We start from the raw sequence: 24,869 nt of genomic DNA, 5'->3' as shown, positions 1-24,869 counted from the left end.
AGAATTTTCAGGGTAAAGTAAAAACACCAAGAAACATAGAGCACAAACAGTAGCAGAGAGGAGCAAACAGACCTAGAAGGTTTCCTCACAGCCGTACAACAGTCACCTCCTGGAGGGGGTTGTTCCTTGTGCCCCCCCTCCCGCCCGTTCTCCCCATCTCCCACGTCTGTATGCACATGGCTGGAGTGTAGAACTGAAAGCGGCACCTCCTTTAGCAAAACTCAGGGCGCATCCTAGCCTCCCTGCACCGGAGGACCTTGAGGAAGCTGTCGATTTTGTGCGAGTCCCTTCGGAAGCAGGACAGCAGGAAGTGGAAGTAGGTGAGCCGTGAGATCTTGTCGTCGCTGAGCTCGTGCCCTTTGAAAGGGAGGAAGGTGGGCGACTTGTAGCCAATCTGTAAGAGGGAGGAGAGAACTCGATCGCACAGAGACAGCGAGAGGCACCCCAACTCTCCCCCTCCCCCAACCACACCCATCCTCCATGTTGCGCTCACCTTGTGCACCAGCCTTTCCAGACCCGAGTTCAGGTTTTGCATGTTGTCCTGCAGCTCCTTCGTCTTGCTGTGGATGGCGTTGTTGGACGGATGAGGCAGAGTGGGGGCCTCCAGGGAAAGCAGGAGCAGGGGGTCACTCCAGGAGAGGAGCAAAGAGCGGATGAGGGAGAGAAGCTCCGATTCCTGTGGGTTTAGGGTCGGGATACAAGGGTCACGGGGCATTTCCACAGCCCCTGTTTAGGGGCAACGTATCAGAGCAGAGACAGCGACCGGCTCACCCACCGGCACTCTCAGCGCTTGGTCCTTGTCGCTGGGGGTCTGAAGGGCGGACGTGTGGCACATCGATGGGCGGGGCATCATCACGTGGCCCACAGGGGAGAAGTATGAGTCCTGACACAGAGAGTAAGGCACATGGAAGCAAGAGCACTAGTGGCTAAATCGTCCTAAATGTTTGGAATGAGGAGGAAGAGAGCTACCATTGAACCCTTGAGCACTCTACTACGAGCGAAAGTGTCAGTGACGCGTCTTGAGGTGTGCCAACGGAGCGAGAAGGGCTCCGTGGCCGGAGGAACGTGGCGGCAGCGTTCTGCTGACACAAGATGCGCGGTGCAGCGGGACCCTCACCAGGTCGTTGGTGAGCGACGCGCTGAGCGAGTGGAGCCGGTCGGAAAGCTGAGACGCCCTGTCCAGCAGGTCACTGAGGCCGATGGCGTGGGAATGCAGCGAGACACACAGCAGCACCGCAACTGAGGCAGAGCGAGAGGGGCTGAAGGATGGGGTGGGCCGCACAGAGTCGCACACACACTCGCACGAATGAACGCACACTCACCTGTCAGGCGAAGTGTTAGTTCCCAGGACGACCGAGTCATCTTGCTGCCTATCGTCTTTCCTCCTGCACTCGCCGTTCTCCCTGCCTGGGCCATTTTATAGGAGCCCTGGCCTCCGTTATTTATTCATGGCCCCTGGCCGTCGCTGCTTCTCCTGACATTGTCCCGGACCGGCTCGATCCTGCACGTCCTAATGAGAAACATTGTGGTCCAGCGCGTCAACATGAATACGCAGGTGGTGAGGTGATTGGGCGACTCCGTGCCTGTCACTGTCCCCGCGAGTACACCATGAGGCCATGAGTCCTTGGCTTTCGAGCAAGTTGGCGTTGCGCGTCGGAAGGAAAACGAACATATCGATATTCAGTTAGCGTCATTTCCTTCCTGTTTTTGCATTTGTTCGCTTTCAAGGGGCCCCTTGGATGCACCTGGAGGCACTGCACGGCCCCGGGGGCGAGGGGCTCATCGTGTGCCAACAGGCGTGACCCCATCCGTGTGAGCTGGCAGCCATCTCCAGGGGTATCGTTCTCCCAGGTGGGCCACGGCAGGCTCGTCTCGGCGCTCCCCCGCCACCCCCGTTGCTCATCCAACCTGGCTGATGCCACCTGACACCGGAGCCGCGTCCGGTCTCGGTTTACGTCTCGTGTGCGAATTTCACGGACGCTGCAGACTGTGGTGTGCGGCTCTATGAATGATGCAGGAGCGGGAGTACCCTGTGTGCTTGTGCTAATTGTTTCTCGTGCGTGCCCAGAACACACACACACACACACAGCAGTGCAGTGTCCAGCGAGTGTGAGGTCCGAAGCCCCGAAACCACTTCGCCCTCTACGTCTGACTTCATTCATGACGCCTTGATGCAGATGTTTAGTTTAATTAAATGGAGTGTTTTTGCTGCATATTAATGTAAAGCTTAAGTGTTCCAGCACTTTGGAGGCCCGTTCCTGCAGATGTTTCAAATCGTTGACTGGAAGTGACGCTCTGCAACAGAGTTCCCACGAATGCGACCGTTGTGTAGTACGTACACAGAGTTTGACCGCAACGACTACTTCGTTCTTACACGGCGCACCATCCTGAAGACAGTTGGAGCGGAAAAACGAGTGACACACCATTATTGGCATGACACTGGAGCAAATTAAAAATAGCCATGAGCGGTGTACTGATTGCTGAGTGGTGACGAAGTGGGCAGTCGGCGAAGGAGACAGTTACAGGTGTGTATTGCGCTGACAGGTCTCGCTGAGGGACGGCGGGTCCATCGGGCTGCCGTAGTGTGTTCAAAGTCCACGTACAGCGATGTCCAAAGACAGGCGGCCACAGGGATGGGGAGCATGGGGAAGCGGACACAACAGTTCAACCCCAAACAATCCTTCAGCCTCATATGCAGACAACCTTGTCGAAAGCATTGAGGCTTTTCTCTCTCTTGCTCTCTCTCTCTCTCACACTGTGAGAAATACATGGCTCTCGTGTCTCTTCTCCACCTCTATCTCTCTGTCCACCCTGTTCTTCTGTTGTGTGTGTCAGACCTGTTGAGAATGTGCGTGCAAGAATGAAGTTCTTGTTTAACTTTCCTCTCTGTCTATGCTCAAGGGCAAACGGAGGCGACTGAAATATCACATATCCTCCCTATATGTATAACTAATCACAGTGCTCTGTTGTTTAACATTACCTTTTATAGTTTTGTCCCTAGACCTCGACTCAGTTTCTAAACCAATGAGAACTTACTTCTTTGTTCTGCAAAATAGTATATAATCTTGGCGAACATGCAATAAAACCTGAGGAGGAGGATTGGAACGAAACACGCTGCTTGTTCTTGTGTCCTGCTCCTCCCAGTGATCACTGGTCTCTGGTGTCCGGACCGGGACGGCTCTGAGGTTGCGGAGGCTGAGATAGGAATTAAAATAATTTCTAATCTAACACACACACATACACACACACACCTTTCTGCTAGAACCACTGTGCCTCCCATGAGCTGCTATAAACATGGATCCCCCCCACAGCAGTCCACATACCTTGTCACATGTTCCTGTCTGCACATCTCAGTGGATCCTTTGACAGCACAAGGGTCACGATTCCATTTATTCGTTCGTTTGGCCCCTTTATGTTTGCGATGCGTTTTATTCGTAGATCCTGGAATCCTCACCTCGATTTTGGCATCTCCAGCTCTCCAGTCTGCAGCGACATGCGTCCGGTTTTCTTTCCCATCGTGGCGTGTGGCCTCCTGCAGAGGGATCCGCTCATTCACATCCACCCCAGTGCGGAGCGCTCGCTTCTAAAACCACGGTAAACTGTTCAGGTGCCGACCGTTTCCATTATCAGGTCAAGGGAGCCGCAGCTGGGTGCAGAACACCGGCATGTCCAGAGAATTGAGAATCTAAGGGTTACCTTTATTTGCGTTGTTCACTTTTCCACTGTTTTTCTCCAAAGTGACTGACAGTGTTAAGCTACTGACCCCCGTTTACCCACTTGAACAGGGTCATTTTTACCATGTCAGTTCAAGGTTAGTTCTTTTATCAGTTGTACTGCAGTAGGTGGTGGGATTCAGACCTGAGTCCTTTGAGTGGAAGGTGTCTGATCGAAGTGCGGTGCCACTGTGCCCTCTGCTGCCCGTACCGGCTATTTTCTATTTAATTTTTTTTTTGCAAAGGGTAAAGTATAACTTTTCGAAAGGTTGATGCAGTCACTGGAATTAAGGCTCGGATTGTGAAAAAGGTCAGAAGGACGTGAAGCGCTGCCTCGGTCGCTCACGCACATCCAATGCGGCCATTAGCTCGTGGACACACCCCAAATAGCCGTGCCGTGATGTGACGTGACGCCCACCCCCCCGCAGTTTATTTACGCTCACGCAGAGACACACAGAGAGACACGGAGACACACGCCACATGTGACATGTCGGACCCAGAGACCCCCACCACCACCACCACGCCCGAAGCTCCTGTCCCAGCCCAGTGCCGGGCCACCAAGACAGAGCTGGACAAGTGGTGAGTGAAGCCCAAACCGCCAACAGCTTTGCGTGCCTCTGTGTGTGTGTGAGAGAGAGAGAGAGAGAGAGAGAGACACCCGTGTGTCAGTGAGATGGACAGCAGCTCGAAGTTTCCTAACTGAGGAAATGCAGACCGCATACCCTGGCCTTTTCATCGTAGTCTTTTACACCGGTACTGAGGGGAAGTGCAGACCCTGTGCCGCTCACTCTGAATTTGCCCTGTGCGTGAGCCGCTGTCTGCGCTCCTCTGATAAGCGCTCGCATGCATGCCAGGGGTGTGTGAGCACGTTATTCGCATGATAACGGGTGGGGGTTGGGGTCCAGTCCGGCAGGGTGCGTGTAGCCCTCAGAGTTAACGTGCCGTGCTGAGAGAGCCGGGCCCCTCGATGCCACGCCAGGCAGCATATGGTATTGCCCAGAGTATTCACAGCTCTCTTAGAAGTGGCCCCAGTCCAAGAGGGTTAGAGGGTCGAGATCCAGCTACACGCTGACCCTGTACACCCACCCCTGGAGGCGTCACCATACACACAGCTATCTTTCGAACAAGCGGCATGGCCCTGTAATACAAAGTGGTGCTGGGAGGGGAAAGTGTGCTTTCGGAAGCGCTGCACAGCTAAGGGCCCTGCGCTGAACGTGCTCCGCACCTGGAGCCGGAAGGTGAAGGTAGAGGTCAAAGTTCACGATGGCCAAATGTGAGACAGCAGTACTGTGCTCCACCAGAGTGTGTGTGCGTTCAGGACAAACCTTGCTCTGCGTAGCACCTCCCCTGTCCAGTGTGACGTGGGCCAATTAGTTTGTTCACCCTGGTTTCCCTCTCGCTCAGCGTGAAGGAGAAGACGGCGGAGGCCTGTAAGGAGCTCATGGAGGCCTTTCGCTCCTGCCTCGAGGATGCGCAGAAGAAGGTGTGAGGAGAGCAGAGGAGCGCCACAGGTGAGGAACGTTCCCCCTCGATGTCTGGCACTGGTTTGCGCTGCCCTCACTGGCTGCAGCACCCCACCACGACTGTCACAGTGTCCTCTTCATTCTCGCGCTGAGGGTCAGGAGGGGTCATCTGGGCTTCCCTCGTGCTGTAGGAGAACGCAGGGATGTATATCGCCCCCACGCACACCCCCATAGTGTTTGTCCACCACGAATGTATCTACTATGTTCCCTTTTCAGGTCCACCGCACCTTCCCCGCATTCCGTTGTGCACCTCGCGCTGGACTGAACCATCATGATGGAGGAGGGGGCGGTGTGAATGTGTCCCGCCGCAAACCACCGTAGCAGAACGATACCGAGTGCTTGTATGTGTCAAACAGCTCTTGCTGGTCTCAGACAAAAGCAGCAGCTGCAGGAAAATGACACTGATGAAATGAAATGCATTAAACTGAATTGAGCTGAACTGGAAATGAAATGAAATGAAATGAAGTGGAATGAAATGAAAGAGACTGAAAAGAACTGTGTATCATGTGTACATGCAGATGTTGCTGAAATAAAATTAGGACCACTGGAAGGGAAGGGACCTGTTTGTGTCCTTCGCCGGAGCTGGCGGTGGGGTCGGCGTCACCGTTACAGTATAAGATAAGATACTTTATTGTCGTTGTATTTTGTCTGGCAGCCCTCAGAACAACAGCAGCAGAAAGAACACAAATAAAAAATAAAGAATCAGATTAGAACTTTGAAGTCCTCGGTCCTTAGCAGCCTTGGGGGGGGGAGGATGTGGGGGAGTGATGGAGGCCCCAGCTCTGGGAAAGAAGGTGTTCCTCAGTCTATCGGTGCAGGATCTCATTGTCGAGTGACCGGGCTGCGTGGTGTCCTTGATGATGCTGCCAGCCTTCTTGCTCGGTAGACTGTCGTAGGTAGCGCCCGGGTCGGGGGGCTCCGTCCCCACGATGCGCTGGGTCGCCTTCGCCGCCCCATGCAGATCCTTTCGCTCGGCGGTGGAGCAGTTGGTAGGGATGCTCTCGCTGGCAGTCCTGTAAAAGTTTAGCGGGACTTTCTGTGGGAGCTGGGCCTGTTTGTGGTGAAATGCATCATGGTCCTGCGCTCACAGCGCAGCATATGAAGATGAACGCCGCGGGGGCTCGCTTTATGCGGTTCCCTAAGACGGGAAGGAGCTCCCGATGGCCGCGCTGCCGTCGCCTGGACCTGGACCCAAACCCGTAGGTGAGCGAGGGGATCTTCAGAGCCGTGAGCCATCGACACCGCTTGTCCTTTCTTGTTTTTCCACGAGCTCTTGCTCTTAAAAAGGTTTCCGTACCAGACTGTGTCCAGGCTACAGGTGAGTTGGTGCAAAACGCTGCCTTGAGAACTGTCACTAGAACTAGGAAGTGCGACCGTAAGACCGCTACCTAAATTATTATAAAATCCTACTTCTGACCTATAAGGCAGTACATGGCATCGCTCCAGTTTACACACACACGCGCACACACACACCGTGGAGCAGCCACAGGGACAAACATATACATGCAGTCCACGTTGTATCTGGATGTTGTTGTATGGATGTCCTGCACTGCAGGGATTTGCACCTAGCCGCGCGCGTGTGTGTGTGTGTGTGTGTGTGTGTGTGTGCGCGCGCGCGCGCGCATGCATACGTCAGTGGAACGCCCCTATAAACCGTGAACCATACGCCGGTGTGTGTTCGCGGGGGTGTCGGTGTGTACGCACGCGCCGGCGAGTGTGTGCGCGTCGGGGGCCCGAAGGGAGGGGCGCTGGATGGAGACATTGGAACCCGGATGCTGATGCTGATGCTGATGCTGCTGCTCGCGCCGGGTGACGAGACGGAGGAGGGCAGAGGGAAGGCGCTGCTGCCGACAGGGAGACAGGAAGTGTCGCGCACGCGGACGCCGGCGGCTCCCCTGCGGACATTCATGTAATTATTATTTCAGTAAGGCGGTGCATTCGGGGTGCGTGCAGTGGGTTTGGGTGCTGGGGGGAGCCGGAGGAGGAGGAGGAGGAGGGAGGGATGCCGGATGGTGCTGATGATGGTGGCGGCGGCGGCGGTGCTCACGGTCATGATGATGATGCTGTGATGCGCAGTCAGACGGTCGGGTCGGTCAGTCCGGGGAGGGCTCGTCTGCCGCGCGCGAACATCATCATCATCATCATCATCATACCCTTCTCCCCGAAAACACGTTTTACCGGCGCAGGCAACGTGCGCGCGCTCCAGCTGGACAGGTCCGTCCGTCCGTCGGGGGCGCGCCGTGATGGCGGGCTGCTGATTCCCAGAGATACTCCGGGGGGCTCCGATCACCATCAGCGAGCAGCTTCGCGCACGACCCTACTGCCTACCCCGGCGTCGCGGGGACGAGCGCCGTGCCGCCGAGCGCGTCCGCGTCCCCGTCCCTCGGACTCACTCACACGGAGGGTCTCGAGGTCTCCTCCGCGGTCTCGCTGCACCAGAGATGTGCTGCGAAGATTGCACAAAGTGTCCCTGTAGCGTCCACGCATCGTCCCCCCTCTGCGGATCCCTCCTCTACCTCCTTCAATCTAATAATAGTACTCCGCGCTCGCGCGCGCACACACACACAGAGCGTAATATGTGTACCACGTGCAATACTCAGAATACATGCAGTGCCAAGTGTAAGAGACTGTCTCCAGTGTGTAGCCATGGCTTCCACCCTATAAGCTGAACGATGAACGTCGGTGCTTCAGTGGAAAGAGACAAACCGGGATTCCTCAAGAATCAGGCGTCTGCATCCAAGTGTCTCTTTCTCCTATGTAGTGAACACATTGTATTTTCACCGAGATGTTCGTCGCTTTCGAGAAAAGTGTCCCACAAGTGAATACACGTAAACGTAAGCTTAATATGTACGATATCCAGAGTGTACACACACACACACACACACCGTCCGAACCGCTCGTCTCATACATACGGGGTCGCGGGGAGCCGGAGCCCAACCCGGCAACACGGGGCGTAAGGCCGGAGGGGGAGGGGACGCGCCCGGGACGGGACGCCGGTCCGTCGCAAGGCACCCCGAGCGGGACTCGAACCGCAGACCCACCGGAGAGCAGGACCCGGTCCGACCCGCCGCACCCCCCCCATATACCCAGAGTAATAACTGCAATATTTGTGGTATCCAGTGTACCAAGAGGAAGTGGTGTGGCATCGAGTGTTGAGCGGAACACGTGCGGTATGCGTTGCTTGGGCAGAACGTGCAGCGGACCCAGTGCGTCAGCGCTCGGTTGCTCCATTTCTCCACTTCACCTTCCCTTGCCGCCCGGGTGCTTCGCGCTCCTGCTTTTTGTGTGGCCGACAGTCCTGTACTCGAGCGCATCATTTCCAGCTCGTCGCCAGAATGACCGCGGTATTTCTTTTGCGCAGTTGACAGCATGTCTGGCAAGGAGCCGTCGGGGTCTCCGTCGGCCCAGTACGTCGGGCCGTTCCGACTGGAGAAGACGCTGGGAAAAGGACAGACAGGTGAGACCCCGGCGATGCTCTCCTTGCTTTGCACCTGCGATGCACTCGTTGCGCTTTCCTCCGAGACCCGTGTCGTTTCGGAGAAAAGCGTCTGCTGAACGACTTCCTGTCACGTAACGACGAGCGTACGTTTCAGCGCTGGGTGACAGAACGCCGGAGGCGCACGAGACGGCAGCGTTATCGCCGTTTATCTTCAAAGCTCAGCGTCAGGCTGCCCCCTCCACTGTGCCCGTGTGTTTCAGGCCTGGTGAAACTAGGCGTGCACTGCGTCACCGGGCAGAAGGTGGCCATCAAGATGGTGAACAGGGAGAAGCTGTCCGAGTCCGTGCTCATGAAGGTGGGTCCGCGTCCCGCTCCGTCGCCGCGTTCAGCCGCGCGCTGCCGCGAATGGAAACGCACTCACGCACACGCGCGCCTGACCCCTCAGGTGGAGAGGGAGATCGCCATTCTGAAGCTCATCGAACATCCTCATGTGCTCAAGCTGTACGACGTCTACGAGAACAACAGACACCTGTAAGCCCCGCCTCTGTCTGGTGCTGGTGCTCCAGGCCCGTCTGCCCTCGTGTCTGTCTCTCACTGGCTCCGCCCTCTCCCAGGTACCTCGTGCTGGAACACGTGTCGGGAGGGGAGCTCTTCGACTACCTGGTGAAGAAGGGACGCCTCACGCCCAAGGAGGCCCGCAAGTTCTTCCGGCAGATCATCTCTGCGCTGGACTTCTGCCACAGCCACGCCATCTGGTGAGACGCGCCCCGTGTCCCTCCCTCCCCCGTGTCGGTAGACCGCCACCCCTGCTGGAATGACACCCGGACACCTGCGTGTCCTTCGCAGTCACCGGGACCTGAAGCCGGAGAACTTGCTGCTGGACGAGAAGAACAACATCCGGATCGCAGACTTCGGCATGGCCTCGCTGCAGGTGGGGGACAGGCTGCTTGAGACGAGCTGCGGGTGAGTACCTAGTGTGTGTGCGTGTGCGTGTGCGCGCGTGTCTGCGCGTGTCCTCTTCGAGCCATGTGCTCACTGTATCTGCACCGTTTCAGATCCCCGCACTACGCGTGTCCGGAGGTGATCAGGGTAAGTGAGCGCCGCTCCTTATCGTGTCCGGGGCGCCTCGCTGGACGATGTCCCCGCGTGGTTACCGTCCATCCGCTCTGTGTCCAGGGTGAGAAGTACGATGGCAGGAGGGCCGACGTCTGGAGCTGCGGGGTGATCCTCTTCGCCCTGCTGGTGGTAAGCCCCCCCCGACCCCCCCGCTCTCCCCCGCCTCACCCCACCCCACCCCGTTCTCACGTCCGCCTCTCTCTGGCACAGGGAGCGCTGCCCTTCGACCACGACAACCTGCGGCAGCTCCTGGAGAAGGTCAAGAGCGGTGTGTTCCACATGCCACACTTCATCCCGCCCGACTGCCAGGCGTTGCTGCGAGGGATGATCGAGGTGAACCCCGATAAGCGGCTCACGGTACGAGGGCCGCCCGGAGGCGCCGCCGATGCTCACTGACCCGTTCCACCTGTGTCCGCCGGAGCATGACTGACGTGTGTGTGTGTGTGTGTGTGTGTGTCTGCCATCTCTTGCAGCTAGAAGCCATACAGAAGCATCCCTGGTATCTGTAAGTACTGGCATGTGATCTGTACCTCTGTACCGCGGTACAGTACTCCGATACATTGTAATTCCGGCAGGAAACACGGCGGTGAATAAGAGCGGAGAAAAGGCAGCCGCTACAAATTAAAGTGCCACATTGTTGTAGAGTAAAGCATTACATTAATTTACTATAGTACGGTATTGCGCAGCGCTGACACTGATGAGAGAACAGCTGGACAAAGTGGCCATAAACGAGCATCTCTGTGGAAATATTTCCGTGTGTGTCAGGGGGGGTCGCAACGAGCCGTGTCCCGAGCAGCCCCCCCCTCGGCGCGTCTCCCTCAAGCGCATCCTGTCCCTCACCGAGCTGGACCCCGACGTGCTGGACAGCATGTACTCGCTGGGGTGCTTCCGTGACCGCGTCAAGCTCGCGCGAGACCTGCAGCGTGAGGAGTGAGTCGGCTCAGTGTTCGGTGTCCCGTTGTCCCGGTGTCCCGGTGTCTCAGTGTCCCAGCGTTGAGCGTGCCGGTATCAAGCTGCTCCGCGTTCCCGCGGCTCGTCTCGCTGTCCCCCTCAGAGACAACCAGGAGAAGATGATCTACTACCTCCTGCTGGACCGGAAGGAGAGATACCCGAGCTGCGAGGACGAGGACCTCCCGCCCCAAAACGACATCGGTGAGCAAGTCCCTGGCAGGCCGGTTCGGCGCAGCGTTTCCCCCCGGTCTGCCCGGACGCCTGCCGACTCCACCCCCCCCCCCCCCGCGTGTCCTCGACAGACCCCCCCCGGAAGCGCGTGGACTCCCCCATGCTGTCGCGCCACGGTCGCTGCCGCCCCGAGAGGAAGAGCCTGGAGGTGCTGAGCGTGACGGAGCAGGGCTCCCCGACAGCACCGCGCCGCGCACTGGGCAGCGCGCCGCACAGCCAGCGGTCAGTGGACGGGAGGGGAGGGTCACGCCGCTCACGCCGCTCACGCCGGTCACGCCGGTCACTTACAGCGCAGCGCGGCGACACCCCCAGCCCTGCTGTAGCTCTCACGTCGAGCGGTTGTCGCCCATGAACCCGCAGGTCCCGCTCGGTCAGTGGCGCCTCCACCGGACTGTCGTCCAGCCCGCTGAGCAGCCCCAGGGTAAGTTACTGTTGGCCACCGCTTTTCACTGACTCTCTCCACTGAAAGCCATGGCGGTGGATCCGCGCGCTGTGCGTGCGTGTATGTGTGTGCGTGCGTGCGCGTGTGCCTGCGTGTACAGGTTTGCTGAGCTGCGCGCTTTTCTCAGTCGGACGCCAGTGGAAGTGTCGCTCGGCGACTCGGCGACTGGCTCCCGTGGCCTTCGCCGCACGGCACCGGTGTTTCGCCCGGCTCGGACGGGTGGCGTCAAGGCGCGTCACGTCCGCTGGAGTCCACCGGAGTCCACCGGAGCGCGGTGCGTCCGCACTCGTTATTTGCCCCTAACTCCTGGCTCTCATTGTCATTCCTCCTCTCATCCTCCTCCTCCCCTCCTCCTCCTCCTCCATGCGTCTCGCTCCATCAGAGCCCGGTTTTCACTTTCAGCCAATCAGAAGTGACCGCTGCTCAGACTAAGGACCCCAAACCGAGACGTGCCACCTCCCCCAGGGCTGCCCAGTGCGCGCCCGACCAAAAAACCCAAACCCTGCCCTCAAAGGCCGCCTGCGATCGCCCTCCCCTGCAGTCCATGAAGTCCCTCCCGCTGCAGGCGCCCCGCCCGCCGCCGCCGCCCCCGCCCCCCCACTCGCCCTCGCCCATCCCCCGCTTCTTCTTCTTCCCCGCCCCCTCCGTGCTCAAGCCCGCGTCGGCAGCAGCGCGTCCTAACTCTGGCCGTGCTAACACTGTGCCGCAGGTCACTGCGCAGGGCTCTCCGCTCCCCACCCCGCTCTGCACCCCCGTGCACCACCCCCAGCACCCCCCGCCTCCCCTCACCCCGCCCTCCTCCTCCTCCACGTCTTCGCGGGCCGACGCAGGTGGGGCGGGCGGCGGCTCGCTCTCCCTTACCCCGCCCTCCAGTCCCGGAGGCGGCGGGGGTGTGGCCGCCGGCAGCTCCGCCCACTGGAGGACCCGGCTCAACTCCTTCAAGAACAACCTGCTGGGCTCGCCGCGCTTCCACCGGCGCAAACTGCAGGGTGAGCATCGGCGGGCGGCGCGGCGGGTGCGGGGGCTCCCCCTAGCGGACGGTGCGAAGGGTGCTGATGCCGGCTCTCGTCCTTCTCTCGGTCAGTGCCGACGTCGGAGGACGCGTCCAGCTTGACTCCGGAGTCCAGCCCAGAGTGAGTGCGAGCCGCAGCAGCCAGGTGACTCGGCACGAGAGCGGAGAGGAATCGCGCTGCGTACGTTAGCGTGTGTGAGCCGTGTTCCTCTTCCCGCCTGTCGGCCGCAGGCTCGCCAAGAAGTCGTGGTTCGGCAACTTCATCGGCCTGGAGAAGGAGGAGCAGATCTTCGTCGTGATCCGGGACAAGCCGCTGAGCTCCATCAAGGCCGACATCGTCCACGCCTTCCTGTCTGTGGGTCTCTCGTTGAGCCGTCGGCTGACCTTTGTCTCCTTCCTTGGTCTGGTCCCGAGGAGCCCGTGTCCTCAGTGTGTCTCCGTCAGTTGTGTGACAGCGCCTCCCGCCGGCATGTTTCACTCAGTGTTGCGCCCTCACCCGACCCCGGTGCCACCTCTGTGCTGTACTGACCTGTCCAACCCTCTGCCTCTGTTCCAGATCCCCTCCCTCAGTCACAGTGTCGTCTCGCAGACCAGTTTCAGGGCCGAGTACAAGGCGGCGGGGGGGCCCTCGGTCTTCCAAAAGCCCGTCAAGTTCCACGTGGACATCGCCTTCTCGGAGGGGGAGAGGGAGAGGGAGAGAGCAGAGAGGCAGGGCAGGAGGCACACGGGCATCTACAGCGTGATGTTCACCCTCATATCCGGTACGGGTGGAGCACAGTGAGAGGGAAGCCGAGCGAGCGAGCGAGCGAGCGAGCGAGACGGGGAGTGGGGGTAGGGGTGGGGTGGGGGTGGGCCTGGGCCTGGGGCCGGGGGGCTCGCCGCATCGCACGAGAACTGCAGACGGGAGAATAGCAACCATAGCACCCTGAGGTGCCGTGAGTCGCTTGGAGAGCAGGGGGAGGCCCTCCTCGGCGGCAGCGTCACCGGGGTTGCCATAGCAACGGAGGCAGAAAAGAACAACCCTCTGTGCCAGAAATCAGCAGGAGAAAGGCACAGTAGCGATCCGGGTGCCAGGGGTGCGCCCGTGTGGGCAGCGCCCTCGGACGCGCTTTGGGCCCTACCGGGGAAACGGGGAAACCCCAGTGCCCGCGGGGAGCCGTCTGCGCCTCCAAAGCCGGCTTCGTTCGGATGGATCGACCGCTCTCTCCCGAACCACGGTCCCCCCACGTGTCTCTTCTCCACCGGCAAAAATGAACGCGACGCACTTCATTTTTGCCCCCCCCCGGGGCCGAAATGCATCCGCTTGGCGCGAGCAGCATTTCGGCGGCAGCGGGCAGGTACTGCGAGAGGCGGGAAGCGCAGGGCGGGGAACGGTTAGCGGTTAACGGTTCTGCTGCTCTTGTCCGGTGCTTGTGTGTATCGGTGGGTGTGGCCGGTGGACCGCGGGTGAAGCTGAGGGTGGGGGGAGGACAAGATGAGCCTAACCGGGGCTTTCGCTCTCACGCGTGTCTCTTCCTCTGTGTGTGTGCGCGCGCGCCAGGTCCCAGCCGCAGGTTCAAGCGAGTGGTGGAGACGATTCAGGCCCAGCTCCTCAGCACTCACGACCAGCCCTCTGTACAGGCGCTCGCCGGTGGGTCTCGACCCTGCGCGCTTCCGGTGCCGCCGTGCTGTGCTGCGTTGTGCGGGCAAGGGCCTCCTCTCAGTTCCTCTCACCTCCTCTCTGTCCCCCTCCCTGTCCCCTCGGCAGACGAGAAGAACGGACAGCTGTCCCGCAGGACCCCCGGCACCCCCGCCCGGCAGAACTCGCGGCGCTCCGAGGGAGGGGGAGACGCGAGCGGTGCCGGCGGCGGGGGCGCCGTCCCGCAGCGCCGAGCGTCTGGCAGAGACAAGGGCCGACTGCTGTCCTCCAACGGCAGCCGGTCCCAGCCCTGAGGAGGAGGTGCAGTGCGCCGCCCCGGTGGCCGAGGGCCTGCACTGCAGCCCAGCCAAGAGCCCCGACAGGATGAACAAAAACGGCAAACTGATTCCCTGCTAAAGATGCCGGGGACGCACGTCACCGTCATGTTGGTGGACTGTCCTCACTGGCGAGACGGTGGACAGCGCCAACCCCCTCCCTCTGCGCAGTGCATATGGTTCTCAGTGCGGCGCTCACGTTACAGGCGCACGTGGAGTTAACCGTGGTACAAAAGGTGGACTTGCAATGCAGCGAACAGGTGTCGTTGCGACTGCGAGGAGGTTACGGTTACCGTGGAGCGAGATGGGTTTGACACGTGTGTTTCAGGAGAAGCAGCGGGTCAAAGATCACCAGCCGGCTGATCGGGGGGTCGGAGCCCATGCGGGCTGTGCGTTTTGGTGCAGAGGTGTGCGGTTAGAGACATCCGCTTCGCTGTCCTAGACCACCGTGGTGAACCCTGCGGTCAAAGTGTACGCCATCCACCGAGACGCTCCACGTGGACCTGTTAACGTGAGCCGACGGCACAGAGAGGGACGGCGACGCGGGGAGGAAGGACAGCGGGGTGGGGAAGCTGCGGATTCCTCTGGTAAAACTGAGCACAATTACGTGTCCAAAAAACGAATTCAGAAAGTTCCTTTGATTTATGTATTCGTTTAATTTACTTGAATTGAGAGCATTTTATTCTGGGGAGCTGGACGTGGCATCGACAGCGTCCCAGTGACTGGGACGGACACACGAAACGGGGGACTTGAGCCGAGCTCCTCTGCGGCGTGGAAGAGGCCGGCGAAGCGCGGTGCTGCAGACGGGCCGTCCTTCGGCCACGGTCCCTTCGCCACTTGTCTACCTTGCACGAGGATGTCCGCGGAAGCACATCTGGAAGTATCGGACGAAACGAGGCTGTCGGGACATTGTGGGAAGCGGACAGCGTGGAGGAGGACGCCCTCCATTTGCTCCCGTCGGACCGCTCTTTCTGAAGGCGTCCCGTACGCGAGGAGCCCTCGCGCTCAGCATCTGACGTGAGCCTTGCAGATGGACAAACCTGCAGTACGTTGTCCTGCATGGAGCACTCACACACACACACACACACACACACACACACACACACACACACACACACACACCCCTGTCCAGCCTGAAACAGTGAACTACCGCAGCGCAGCATTGGGCAGTGGGACAGCACTGCACCGTGTCCCCGATGTCCTCAGTTTCACTTTTTTTTGAGCATTTTACGCGTCCCATCGGGCTCACGGCGCTCTTACACACATAACCGTCGCCGCACCTAGGCCGTGTGCTGCGGAACACACCCCAGCAGCCTGACCGTGGTAAAAAGATGGGCGTGTAGAGCGGTAAAATACACTGCTCAGCTGGGAGGGCGCTGAGGGACGCCCTGCACGGAGGAAGCTAAAACTGCACCCTACGCATGCGTGTTTCAGCTGTGATGTTAAAAAGACCCCCAGACTTTCTGTCCCATTACCCAGCGGCCCCCACAAAATACACCTGCATCTTCGCTGTCCTCTGTCCCAGCGAGCCTCACTGCGGTCGCTTTCTTTATGACCCTATCGTGACTGACTGTTACAGTAATTCGTGCGGTAACTGCAGTCAGCCCCCCCCACGATGGAAAATGTCTCATCGGAGACGGATGATGAGCACAAGAGTAAGATGAGTGTTACGGGGACAGGGTGCCGTGTACCGCAGTTACTGTGACAGTTACTATGGTTGCCCTGTAAAGAGAGAACCCGGAACTCCGGGCAGCGGTACCACACGGTTATTAGTACGGTTCTAATAATAAACTTTGAAAACTGCCGCAAGACTCTGCTCTTCCTGTGCTTTGCTCACTTTCCACGTCTTACTGCTGTGCTTCTGAGGACACGATCGCTGTTTTCTGGACACCCTGCTGTCCGTCGTGTCCAGAGTGCCAGTGACATTCGTCCACCCAGCTGACACTTTTCTCCAAAGCCGCTGACCACAGTAAGGTGCCTACGCTTATTTACCCATGTGAAGAGTGGGCTCGTTTTTACTCCTCCCTCGCCGAAGGTCAGTAGAGCAGTAGGTGGGATTCAAACCCAATCCAAAGGGAGTAGCAGATCCGACCGCTGCGAGACCGAAGGCGACGAGAATGAAACGTTTTACACGGACGTGCGTGCATTCGTTTCGGAGGCTTTTCCCCAAAGCGACGAACATCTCATAGAAAATACCACGTGTTCGTTACAGTAGCAGGAAGAGACACTTAGATACAGACGTGTGATTCTTAGGGAGTTTCTTTCTTTCCACCATCTCAACCAATGTTCATCACACGAGTAGCTGCATGAGCCTTTATCCAAATATTAACTAATATATTTCTAATCCGGGGGTGCGGTGGCGCAGTGGGTTGGACCGCAGTCCTGCTCTCCGGTGGGTCTGGGGTTTGAGTCCCGCTTGGGGTGCCTTGTGACGGACTGGCGTCCCGTCCTGGGTGTGTCCCCTCCCCCTCCGGCCTTACGCCCTGTGTTGCCGGGTAGGCTCCGGTTCCCCGTGACCCCGTATGGGACAAGCGGTTCTGAAAATGTGTGTGTGTATTTCTAATCACATTCCTAATTATTATCATTTTCTTTAAATTACATTACAAGAGTAGCTGCAAGAAGGTTTATCTGTAGTTTAACAGGTATGATCTCAAAGTTATGGTGATGAACATTTACACCCTACATGAATTTAAAAGATCACAGGCAGAGTGAGTCTGGAAGAGGTGAGTTTTCAGACCCTTTTTAAATGTAGACAGAGATTCAGCAGTTCTGAGTAAGAGGGGGAGGGGGAGGTCGTTCCACCACAATGGAGCCAGAACAGAAAAGCTTTGTGCTTCTGGACAGCGCTGAGGGCTGAGGCACTGGCTGCGGGGGTTGGAGACGTGCGGTTTACACCCACCGGTTGTCCGAGCAGCACCAAACTACGTGTGCGTTCACGGTTTCCAGCCGATGGGTGGATGCACCATCAACAGCCAGGGCAGCATCGCAGGGGCACTGACACCACATACACACCCACACACAGGTCTCTTCTGGTTTGACCTGCGTACTGTGCCCCTCGTACTCTAGAAGTTACCAGAATTATCCAAGGTGCGTGTTCTGGCCTCGTGCCGCTGTCTTGACCGCGCCCGCACCTCAAGCGGCAGCACCTGGCTCCGATTCAGAACCCGCTTTCGATCGGAGCCCTCGGCCGTAAAAACCCTTCTCAGCTTCTTCCCACTTGCGGAATCTCACCGGAGACAAGCGGTCCTTCCGTGGTCTCGAACGCAGCTTGCTTTGCGGTTCCCCGGTCCTGCTCTACGGCTCTTCGGTAAACGACCGCCTGCACGACTTCGGACCCTCGTCCGCGTCGCGTTCGCCCGACCGGGAGAACACGTCTCGTCCTTCGATCGTGAATAAACGATCCTGCGCTTGGGTCCAGCCTCCTCCACCTCTCCTGTTTGCCATGACACCTGCGAGATGTGTGGCTACCGGTTGCTGCGTGAAACTGTGATGTGAAACTGTGACGTGTCCGTAGTGCTGCTTCAAAGTGTGTGAAGTCCTTGTGACCTGTAGCTTTACCACACAATAATTCAGACTGCAAGTTTTTATTTGTCTTCATTTATTTTAATTTAATAAGAAGCAGTCTCTCTCACGCGATAATAGGTGTGGAACTTACGGGACTTAACTGCGGCCCTCGGGCGTCACCGTGAGAAATGTGGGTCACATAGTAATTGTTCTCAAGTGATGAGATGCTCTACTGTCTTGACGCACTTCTTTCCACAGAAGAAACAGGTTCTGCTGTTGAGCGGCACTCCTGACAATAGCAGGTGACTGATGAATGTCGTGTGGCGGGATTCCTGTCGACACAGCAGAACTTTTGAGAATTAGGACCTTTTCCAGAGTTTTCTGTGACACTCGTTTCTCCTCTGATTAAATAGTCAAAAGGCCAAATAAGACGAGACGACGATGACCCAAGAAGGACACAGAACGGTGGTCTAGTGACCACAGGTACAACTGTAGAGAGCTCTGGTAGCGCAGTGCTTGGAACTGCTTCCCTGGCACAAGAAGGTCATGGGTTTGAATCCCACCTTGAGGAAGGTACTTACCCTAAACCAGTGAGTGAGTGAGTGAGTGAGTGAGTGAGTGATGCCTTTTTGTTTGAATGGGCAAAAACTGTATGTAGTTTAACACTGGAAGTTACTTTGGAGAAAAGGTGTGGATCAACAACTGATTTGTCACTTGAGTGGCAGCTCATCAACAAGGACATTCTTTGCTGTCATTATTAGTGTCGAACCTCGTAATAAATGGGTGATGGGTGTTTTCTGAAACCGAAAGCGCCTCCAGGTATAAGTAGCACGAACCTCTCGCGCACTGGCAGGAGCTCTCGCACCATGGCTCTGCTCAAGTGTCTTTGCTCCCTGGTTCTGCTGGCTGCTCTGGCTGAGGGTGAGTCTTACTTTCTCCATTAATAACTTGGAATGGATCGGCGACACTTGCGTGACACTTATTATTCTGAAAAGGTCATCCTGAGCACGTGTCCAGCTGTGTCGCCTTTATTACATCTGGATGATATTTCTCGTTGTTGTAAAGTGCATTAAAAATCAGAGCCAACTGCAAAGTTAGAAATTATGCAGTGGAGTTTGGTTATGCGCAGCGGCATTTTCTCCAACGTGTGTGTGCGTGCGCGTCAGCGTGTTCACGGCTCTCTTCTTTTTCTTCTGCACTTCTTCAGTCAGTCACATGTTCACCTGCTCACATCTCGTCCCTCTCAGCATGCGGTCAAGCCCCCCTGAACACTGGCAAGGTCTCGGGGCCGGTTGCCGCCCCGGGGAGCTGGCCCTGGGTGGTCAGTATGTCAGATACGGGATACTTCGCGTGTCAAGGGTCCCTCATCAACAACCAGTGGGTCCTGACTTCTGCCTACTGCTTCGTATTTGGCAGGTACTGTATGAACTCTGAGTGCGGCGTGACACGTGTTCCCAGAGTGCCGGATCTCAGGAACATAGACACACGCTGGTTTTCTCCCGCTGACACTCTCTCCTTCCGTCTCCTGCAGCTCGAACCCCGGCGACTGGCTTTTTTATCTGGGTCGACAGAATCAGAGCGGTAACAACCCAAACGAGGTGTCCAGAACCCTCAGTAGGATCATCCTTCATCCGGATTTCCGTACCAATTCATATGAGAACATTATAGCTCTGGTCCAGCTCTCCTCCCCGGTCAACTTCAACGACTACATCCAGCCCGTCTGTCTGGCGCCCAACGGCAGCACCTTCTACAACAGCACCGACATGTGGGTCACCGGGTGGGGGGCCATCGATGTGCCATGTACTGGCACCACATCCAGGCTTTGCTGCTTCACCTTGGCTTTGTTCACCTGCACCCAACCTTCTGTCCACACGGTACATGAGCTGGCACTGCAGAGGCGGTCTAAGCGTCGTTTGGAGAAGTGATGTGATGCCCCCCAGTAGCAGCCTCTGGTTGATGCCTCCGCATTTACCTGCATAGGCGCACACACACACACACACACACACACACACACACACACACACACACACAGAGTATTACGAAGGAAGGAAACTTTCTGTGGCTGCCTGTTACACCACACAAATATGTTTGAAGAGAACAATGTGACGTAGCTGTGCTTTAATTCATCGATTTGTTTCTTTCTCATGTGTTTTAAAATGTGTTATAAAACTCCCCCATATGTATGTCTTTTGGTGCAAGATTTTTTCTTTTCTGTATTTGTATATTTCTGGGAAAAAAAACTGTTTTCGAACTCGGTCAGGTTTCTCCTTTGTGCCGAGTGCTCCGTGAAGCTCAAATGCAGGTTTCATACTGTACTACGTGCGTCGATTTCGCAGTTGAAATGTGTCTGTATTGCTGTCCTCTCTTCAACTTTGCTTTTGCGCGTCAATATCGGCGTTGGAACGCACGCGCCGTGGGCCGAGTATCCACCCTGCTAGTTACGATCGTCGTCGGGGCCCGACCGGCAAAGGGACGTCCCGAGTTTCCCCATTTCCAGTGCGGGATCGCTGGAGCGAAAGCGCAGCTCATCGACAGGCACAGTTTCTCCCCAAGTCGTCACTCTGTGTGCAATAACGGCGACGTCCTACATCGCAGTAAGAGTATTTCCGAGGCCTGGGTTTCACGGAAGTGTCCTTCCGGCGGTCAGTTGATGACCTCGCAGGCTCGTCTTTTGAGCCATACGGAATGTGTGTTATTCCAGGTTTTTTGTCGAGATGTGAACTCTTCCCTGGTAACAGGCCACTTCCTCGTGCCTCTGTGACCCCACTTACACAGGTCTCTTACTCGACTGCGGTCTCTCTAGTGTATCTGGTCAATACTCCTTGGCGGAGACTCTCTTTCTCGTGGTCTTTTGACACATTACCCTGATGTTACTGCTGATGCTGACGTTACACTTGTTCATGTCACCGATGCTCTTCTCCAAAGTGATGTGGAGCACTGAGCAACCCACAATACAGCTGGGTAATTTTAGGTAAAGTACCTTGCTGAGGGATAGGCTACTACAGCAGGAGGTGAGACTTGAACCAGCAACCTTCTGCAATTGTTTGTTTAACACACACACACACACACACACACACACACACACACACACACACACACACACACACACACACACTTTCAGAACTGCTTGTCCCATACAGGGTCACGGGGAATCGGAGCCTACCCGGCAACACAGGGCATAAGGCCGGAGGGGGAGGGGACACACCCAGGACGGGACACCAGTCCATCGCAAGGCACCCCAAGTGGTACTCAAACCCCAGACCCACTGGAGAGCAGGACTGTGGTACAACCCACCGCGCCACCGCACCACCGCACCACCACACCCTCCTTGTTTGTTTAATAATACTAATTAAATTGTTTAATAATATAAAAAACAAAGGTGCTGCTTCACATTTTTCTCTGCCTTTCAAACAATACTTTTTTCTTTTTTACAGAATATGTTTGCATTGTTCTCTTTGCAATCTTTTGTACTATTGTATTAATAAAAAAACAAATGAAATGAAACAACTGTAAGACGGTGGACAAAGAGCCGGAGACACTCGGGATGGCAGGTAACCTTACAGTAACCTTATAGTAAAAGAAAGGCAGCTGGTACTGCACTGGTTAGAGCTGTTGCCTTTGGACCCAAAGGTCACAGGTTTGAATCCCACCTCCAGCTGTAGTACCCTTGAACAACATACTTACCTTAAAGGGCAACAGTAATTACCCAGCTGCATAAATTGGTAAATGATTGCAAGTGTGTAATAACTGTAACCTTAATAACAGTATAAGTAAGTGGCTTCAGAGAAAAGCCTCAGCTAAATGAAGAAATGGCAACTTAGAGAGAGTAAAATGTGCTGTGGCTGGAGTTAGCAGTTCTGTCTTGGAGTTGTGACGAGCATGTCATCTTTTGGCGGGAACCATTGGAAAGAAAGAAGAAAAACACGGGGGGGAGACCAAGATGGCTGCCTAAGCGGATGCTTTTTTTGAGCTCTTGCACCAAGTTTTGGAAAAGAATAATGGAAAGGCTTCCAACTTAGAGGTGGCCGTATTATTTTTAAGTAGATAAGTGCTTTTATCCTTATTCGTTTATATAGTGTGCTGTTTTTTGTTCCAACGGTTCGTAAGCGTGGACTTTCGTCTTCTTCGGCCGAGGAGCGTAAGTAAGGCGGTGAGCTCTGCACGTGCGTTAGCCTACGGGGGCCACGATTACACACGAGACATGTGTGAGGACGCGGCGGTGTGTACAGTCGAGGGGGAGGAGGAGGAGGAGGAGGAGTGTCCCCCCCCCCCCCCCCCCCGCACGCCACCCCGAGCAAGTCGCCCGCTGCCAAAAAGAAATCGCTGGAGTGTGGCGCCGCGATGCCGGCCGGTGAGGTCGCGTGTCAGTTAGCGAGCATCATCCAGCTGATAAACAGCAGGTCCGACGCAATTGAGAGGCGAATCTCCGACTTGAATGAGAAGGTGGAGGCTGCTGTTACTGACCTCAGGGCTGTCGCTGTGAGAGTTTCTGACCTCGAGCAGTGCGTTGGAAGAGAAGAGCAGCCTGTCAGGTTGGTGCAGAGGAGACTGGAGGATCTTGAAAATTATATGAGACGGCGGAATTTGAAGTTGTTGGGGGTTCCGGAACTTTCCCAAGAGAATGTTCGTCAGGAGGTGCTGAAGATTTGCCAGAATGTCCTACCCAGCGAGAAGGACAAGCTTGTTGATGCTGTTGACGCGGCATTTCGCCGAGGCAAGAGCCGGCAAATGGACGGCGGCGGAAGACCCGGGGAGATCATCCTGCAGTTCACGTCACGTGCGTGCAGAGATGCCGTGTGGAGGGCTGCTAAGACTTCTTCCTACCTGAAGAGCCATGGCCTGCAGTTTAAGGAGGATTTCTCTAAGAAAGATCGGGAGAAGACGCGCCGACTTTGGACAGAGGTTCAGAAGGCCCGGGAAGCAGGGAAGACAGCCTACTTCGTAGGAGCAAGAGCTTACATTCAAGGAGAAGGCGAGATTGTTCTCGCGGGATGACTTGTTGCACTGTTTGGATATTGTTGTTTTTCTCATGTGCCTTATTTAACAGTTCTGTTAGCAGGCACAGAGTATTTGCACTCTGTTGGTAGGGGCCATGATTTTTTCTATGGACCTCTGATATTTTTTTGAAGTGCTGGATAACTTTGATTTGGAATGTGTAGTTTATATTGTGGGAGATGTCACTTAATGTAACTTAGATTATTGTTGAACTTTTCTGGAAGTTTCTTTTCATATAACTTGACATGTTCTGTGGTGCTACTTATTTTACTGACCTACTTATTTCATTTTCTAGAGTATTAGACTCGATAGAGGTTAAAAGTTCTATTTTTATTTTTTTTTTGTATTTTTATGTCTTTTTCGGTTGTGTCATTAAATGCCAGGGGGTTGAGAGATAATGTGAAGCGTAAGGCCTTGTTTTTGTTTACTAAGCACTTGAAAACTGATTTTGTTTTTTTTCAGGAGACGCACTCTATTGCTAGTGATGTTAATTTTTGGAAATCACAATGGGGTGGGGATATCTGGCTGTCCCATTGGTCGGAGCACTCTGCGGGGGTTTCTTGCCTAAAAAACAATTTTGAGGGTAAGGTCCTGCACTCTGACTGTGATCTTAATGGCCATTTCATTTGTTTGGTCATAAGGTGCTATAGCGTTACTGTGATTGTGGTTACCATTTATGGATTTAACTCTAAAGCTAGGAATGATCAACTACTTAATTCGTTGGAGAAGAGACTTGTACACGGGCTGTCCAAGTATCCGGAAGCTTATTTGTTAATAGGGGGAGATTTTAATGTTGTTTTGGATGAGGCTAAGGATAGGTGGCCTCCGGATCTTTCTTCGTGCTTGAAATCTACTTTGAAACTTCTCATGGAAAAATTTAATGTTGTTGACATATGGAGGGAGAAGTATGTGAATGATAGGCTATACACCTGGAGCAACAGAGATGGCTCTAGACAGTCGCGTATAGACTTTTGGCTTGTTTCTGAGGTGTTAGATAAAAATAGCGTTACTGTTAATATTTTGACAACTCCATTGACTGACCACAAGGCTGTTTTCATTAGCATAATTTTTTTTGCTGGAGCATCTTGCGGAAGAGGGGCTTCTTACTGGAAGCTGAACAGCACCCTGCTTAAACATGACTCAGTGAAGGCGAAGCTGAAGAGGCTTATCACCTATTACTGGGACAAAGCCCAGAGGGATGGTATGTTTAGTTGTAACTGGGAGTTTTTAAAGTTTGAAGTTGGCAAATTTTTGAGAAAATACGGCAGCTCACTAGCCAGATCTAGGCGTTTTCTGGAGGAGGGGATTGTTTCAGAGATCGCTACCCTTTCCAGTTTACCTCCTGGGAGTATATCGAACGAGGAGAGGTTAAGGTTAGCTGAGCTACAGAGCAAATTAGATGATGTGTACAAAGCAAGAGCAGAGGGGGCTTTCGTAAGGTCTCGACAGAAGTGGCTGGAGCATGGGGAGCAAATGTCTGCATATTGTTTTAAGCTTGAGAAGTCGCGAGCTGAACTTAATTCTGTTTTTCAGCTGAACGGTGGAGGTAGTGTTACCAGTAACCCAGAGGAGATTTCCAGCTTTTGTTATAATTATTACTCCACATTGTACGAATCCAAGTTTAGTGAGGGTGACTTGGCAGCCTTTTCTAAATATCTCGGCACCCTGACTTGCCTTAGTGAAGATGAAGCATTAGTATGTGACTCTCCAATTACTGTGGGTAAAATTATGGATGCCATTATATGCCTTAAAAATAATAAGTCACCAGGCAATGATGGGATCACTGCTGAATTTTATAAGCTCTTTCCTGAGTTAATTGCTTCCTTTTTGTTTGAGGTTTATTCAGAGAGCATTGCTAGGACTGCTCTTCCCGCTAGTATGATGCAAGGCGTAATCTGTTTAATTCCTAAGCCTAAAAAAGACTTGCTCTTTCTTGACAATTGGAGACCAATTAGCTTACTTAACAATGATTATAAAATTTTTGCCACAG

At 55.3% G+C, this 24,869-nt stretch overlaps 3 protein-coding genes and 1 long non-coding RNA gene across 11 annotated transcripts; 3 read left to right on the top strand and 1 right to left on the bottom strand.

Moving 5' to 3' along the window:
- Window positions 1-94: 94 nt before the first annotated feature.
- prl (prolactin) lies at window positions 95-1,726 on the bottom strand. Its single transcript, XM_018764461.1, has 5 exons — window positions 1,323-1,726; window positions 1,118-1,239; window positions 776-883; window positions 494-676; window positions 95-394 (listed from the first exon to the last, which is right to left on the bottom strand). The coding sequence occupies exons 1-5, from the start codon at window positions 1,414-1,416 to the stop codon at window positions 212-214; spliced, it is 690 nt and encodes a 229-aa protein (XP_018619977.1). The 5' UTR covers window positions 1,417-1,726; the 3' UTR covers window positions 95-211.
- A 2,125-nt stretch (window positions 1,727-3,851) lies between these two features.
- On the top strand, window positions 3,852-5,674 carry LOC108941690 (uncharacterized). The gene is made up of 3 exons (XR_001966640.1): window positions 3,852-4,292; window positions 5,118-5,224; window positions 5,453-5,674. It is a non-coding gene; the product is annotated as an uncharacterized LOC108941690 (long non-coding RNA).
- A 1,142-nt stretch (window positions 5,675-6,816) lies between these two features.
- LOC108941631 (serine/threonine-protein kinase BRSK2-like) lies at window positions 6,817-16,584 on the top strand. 8 transcript variants are annotated; one of them, XM_029253897.1, is made up of 20 exons: window positions 6,817-7,145; window positions 8,598-8,693; window positions 8,936-9,030; window positions 9,121-9,206; window positions 9,290-9,430; window positions 9,522-9,638; window positions 9,731-9,764; window positions 9,852-9,920; window positions 10,002-10,148; window positions 10,265-10,296; window positions 10,557-10,721; window positions 10,846-10,943; window positions 11,045-11,195; window positions 11,334-11,394; window positions 12,125-12,404; window positions 12,500-12,548; window positions 12,659-12,782; window positions 12,984-13,188; window positions 13,968-14,057; window positions 14,175-16,584. In XM_029253897.1, the coding sequence occupies exons 2-20, from the start codon at window positions 8,606-8,608 to the stop codon at window positions 14,357-14,359; spliced, it is 2,217 nt and encodes a 738-aa protein (XP_029109730.1). In that variant the 5' UTR covers window positions 6,817-7,145; window positions 8,598-8,605; the 3' UTR covers window positions 14,360-16,584. The 8 variants fall into 8 exon arrangements, with proteins under 8 accessions (XP_029109730.1, XP_029109728.1, XP_029109727.1 ...); XM_029253895.1 differs by having other exon boundaries at window positions 11,798-12,404; XM_029253894.1 differs by adding an exon at window positions 11,543-11,689 and having other exon boundaries at window positions 10,269-10,296; window positions 10,557-10,943; window positions 12,659-13,188.
- Window positions 16,585-18,409: 1,825 nt separating this feature from the next.
- On the top strand, window positions 18,410-20,055 carry LOC108941630 (transmembrane protease serine 6-like). Its single transcript, XM_029253931.1, has 3 exons — window positions 18,410-18,805; window positions 19,132-19,300; window positions 19,416-20,055. The coding sequence occupies exons 1-3, from the start codon at window positions 18,664-18,666 to the stop codon at window positions 19,807-19,809; spliced, it is 705 nt and encodes a 234-aa protein (XP_029109764.1). The 5' UTR covers window positions 18,410-18,663; the 3' UTR covers window positions 19,810-20,055.
- Window positions 20,056-24,869: the final 4,814 nt, after the last annotated feature.

Source organism: Scleropages formosus, chromosome 8 (assembly GCF_900964775.1).
Source record: "Scleropages formosus chromosome 8, fSclFor1.1, whole genome shotgun sequence".
NCBI classification, from domain to species: domain Eukaryota; kingdom Metazoa; phylum Chordata; class Actinopteri; order Osteoglossiformes; family Osteoglossidae; genus Scleropages; species Scleropages formosus.
Note: the sequence above shows the minus strand (reverse complement) of the source record. Positions and strands in the feature narration are given on the sequence as shown.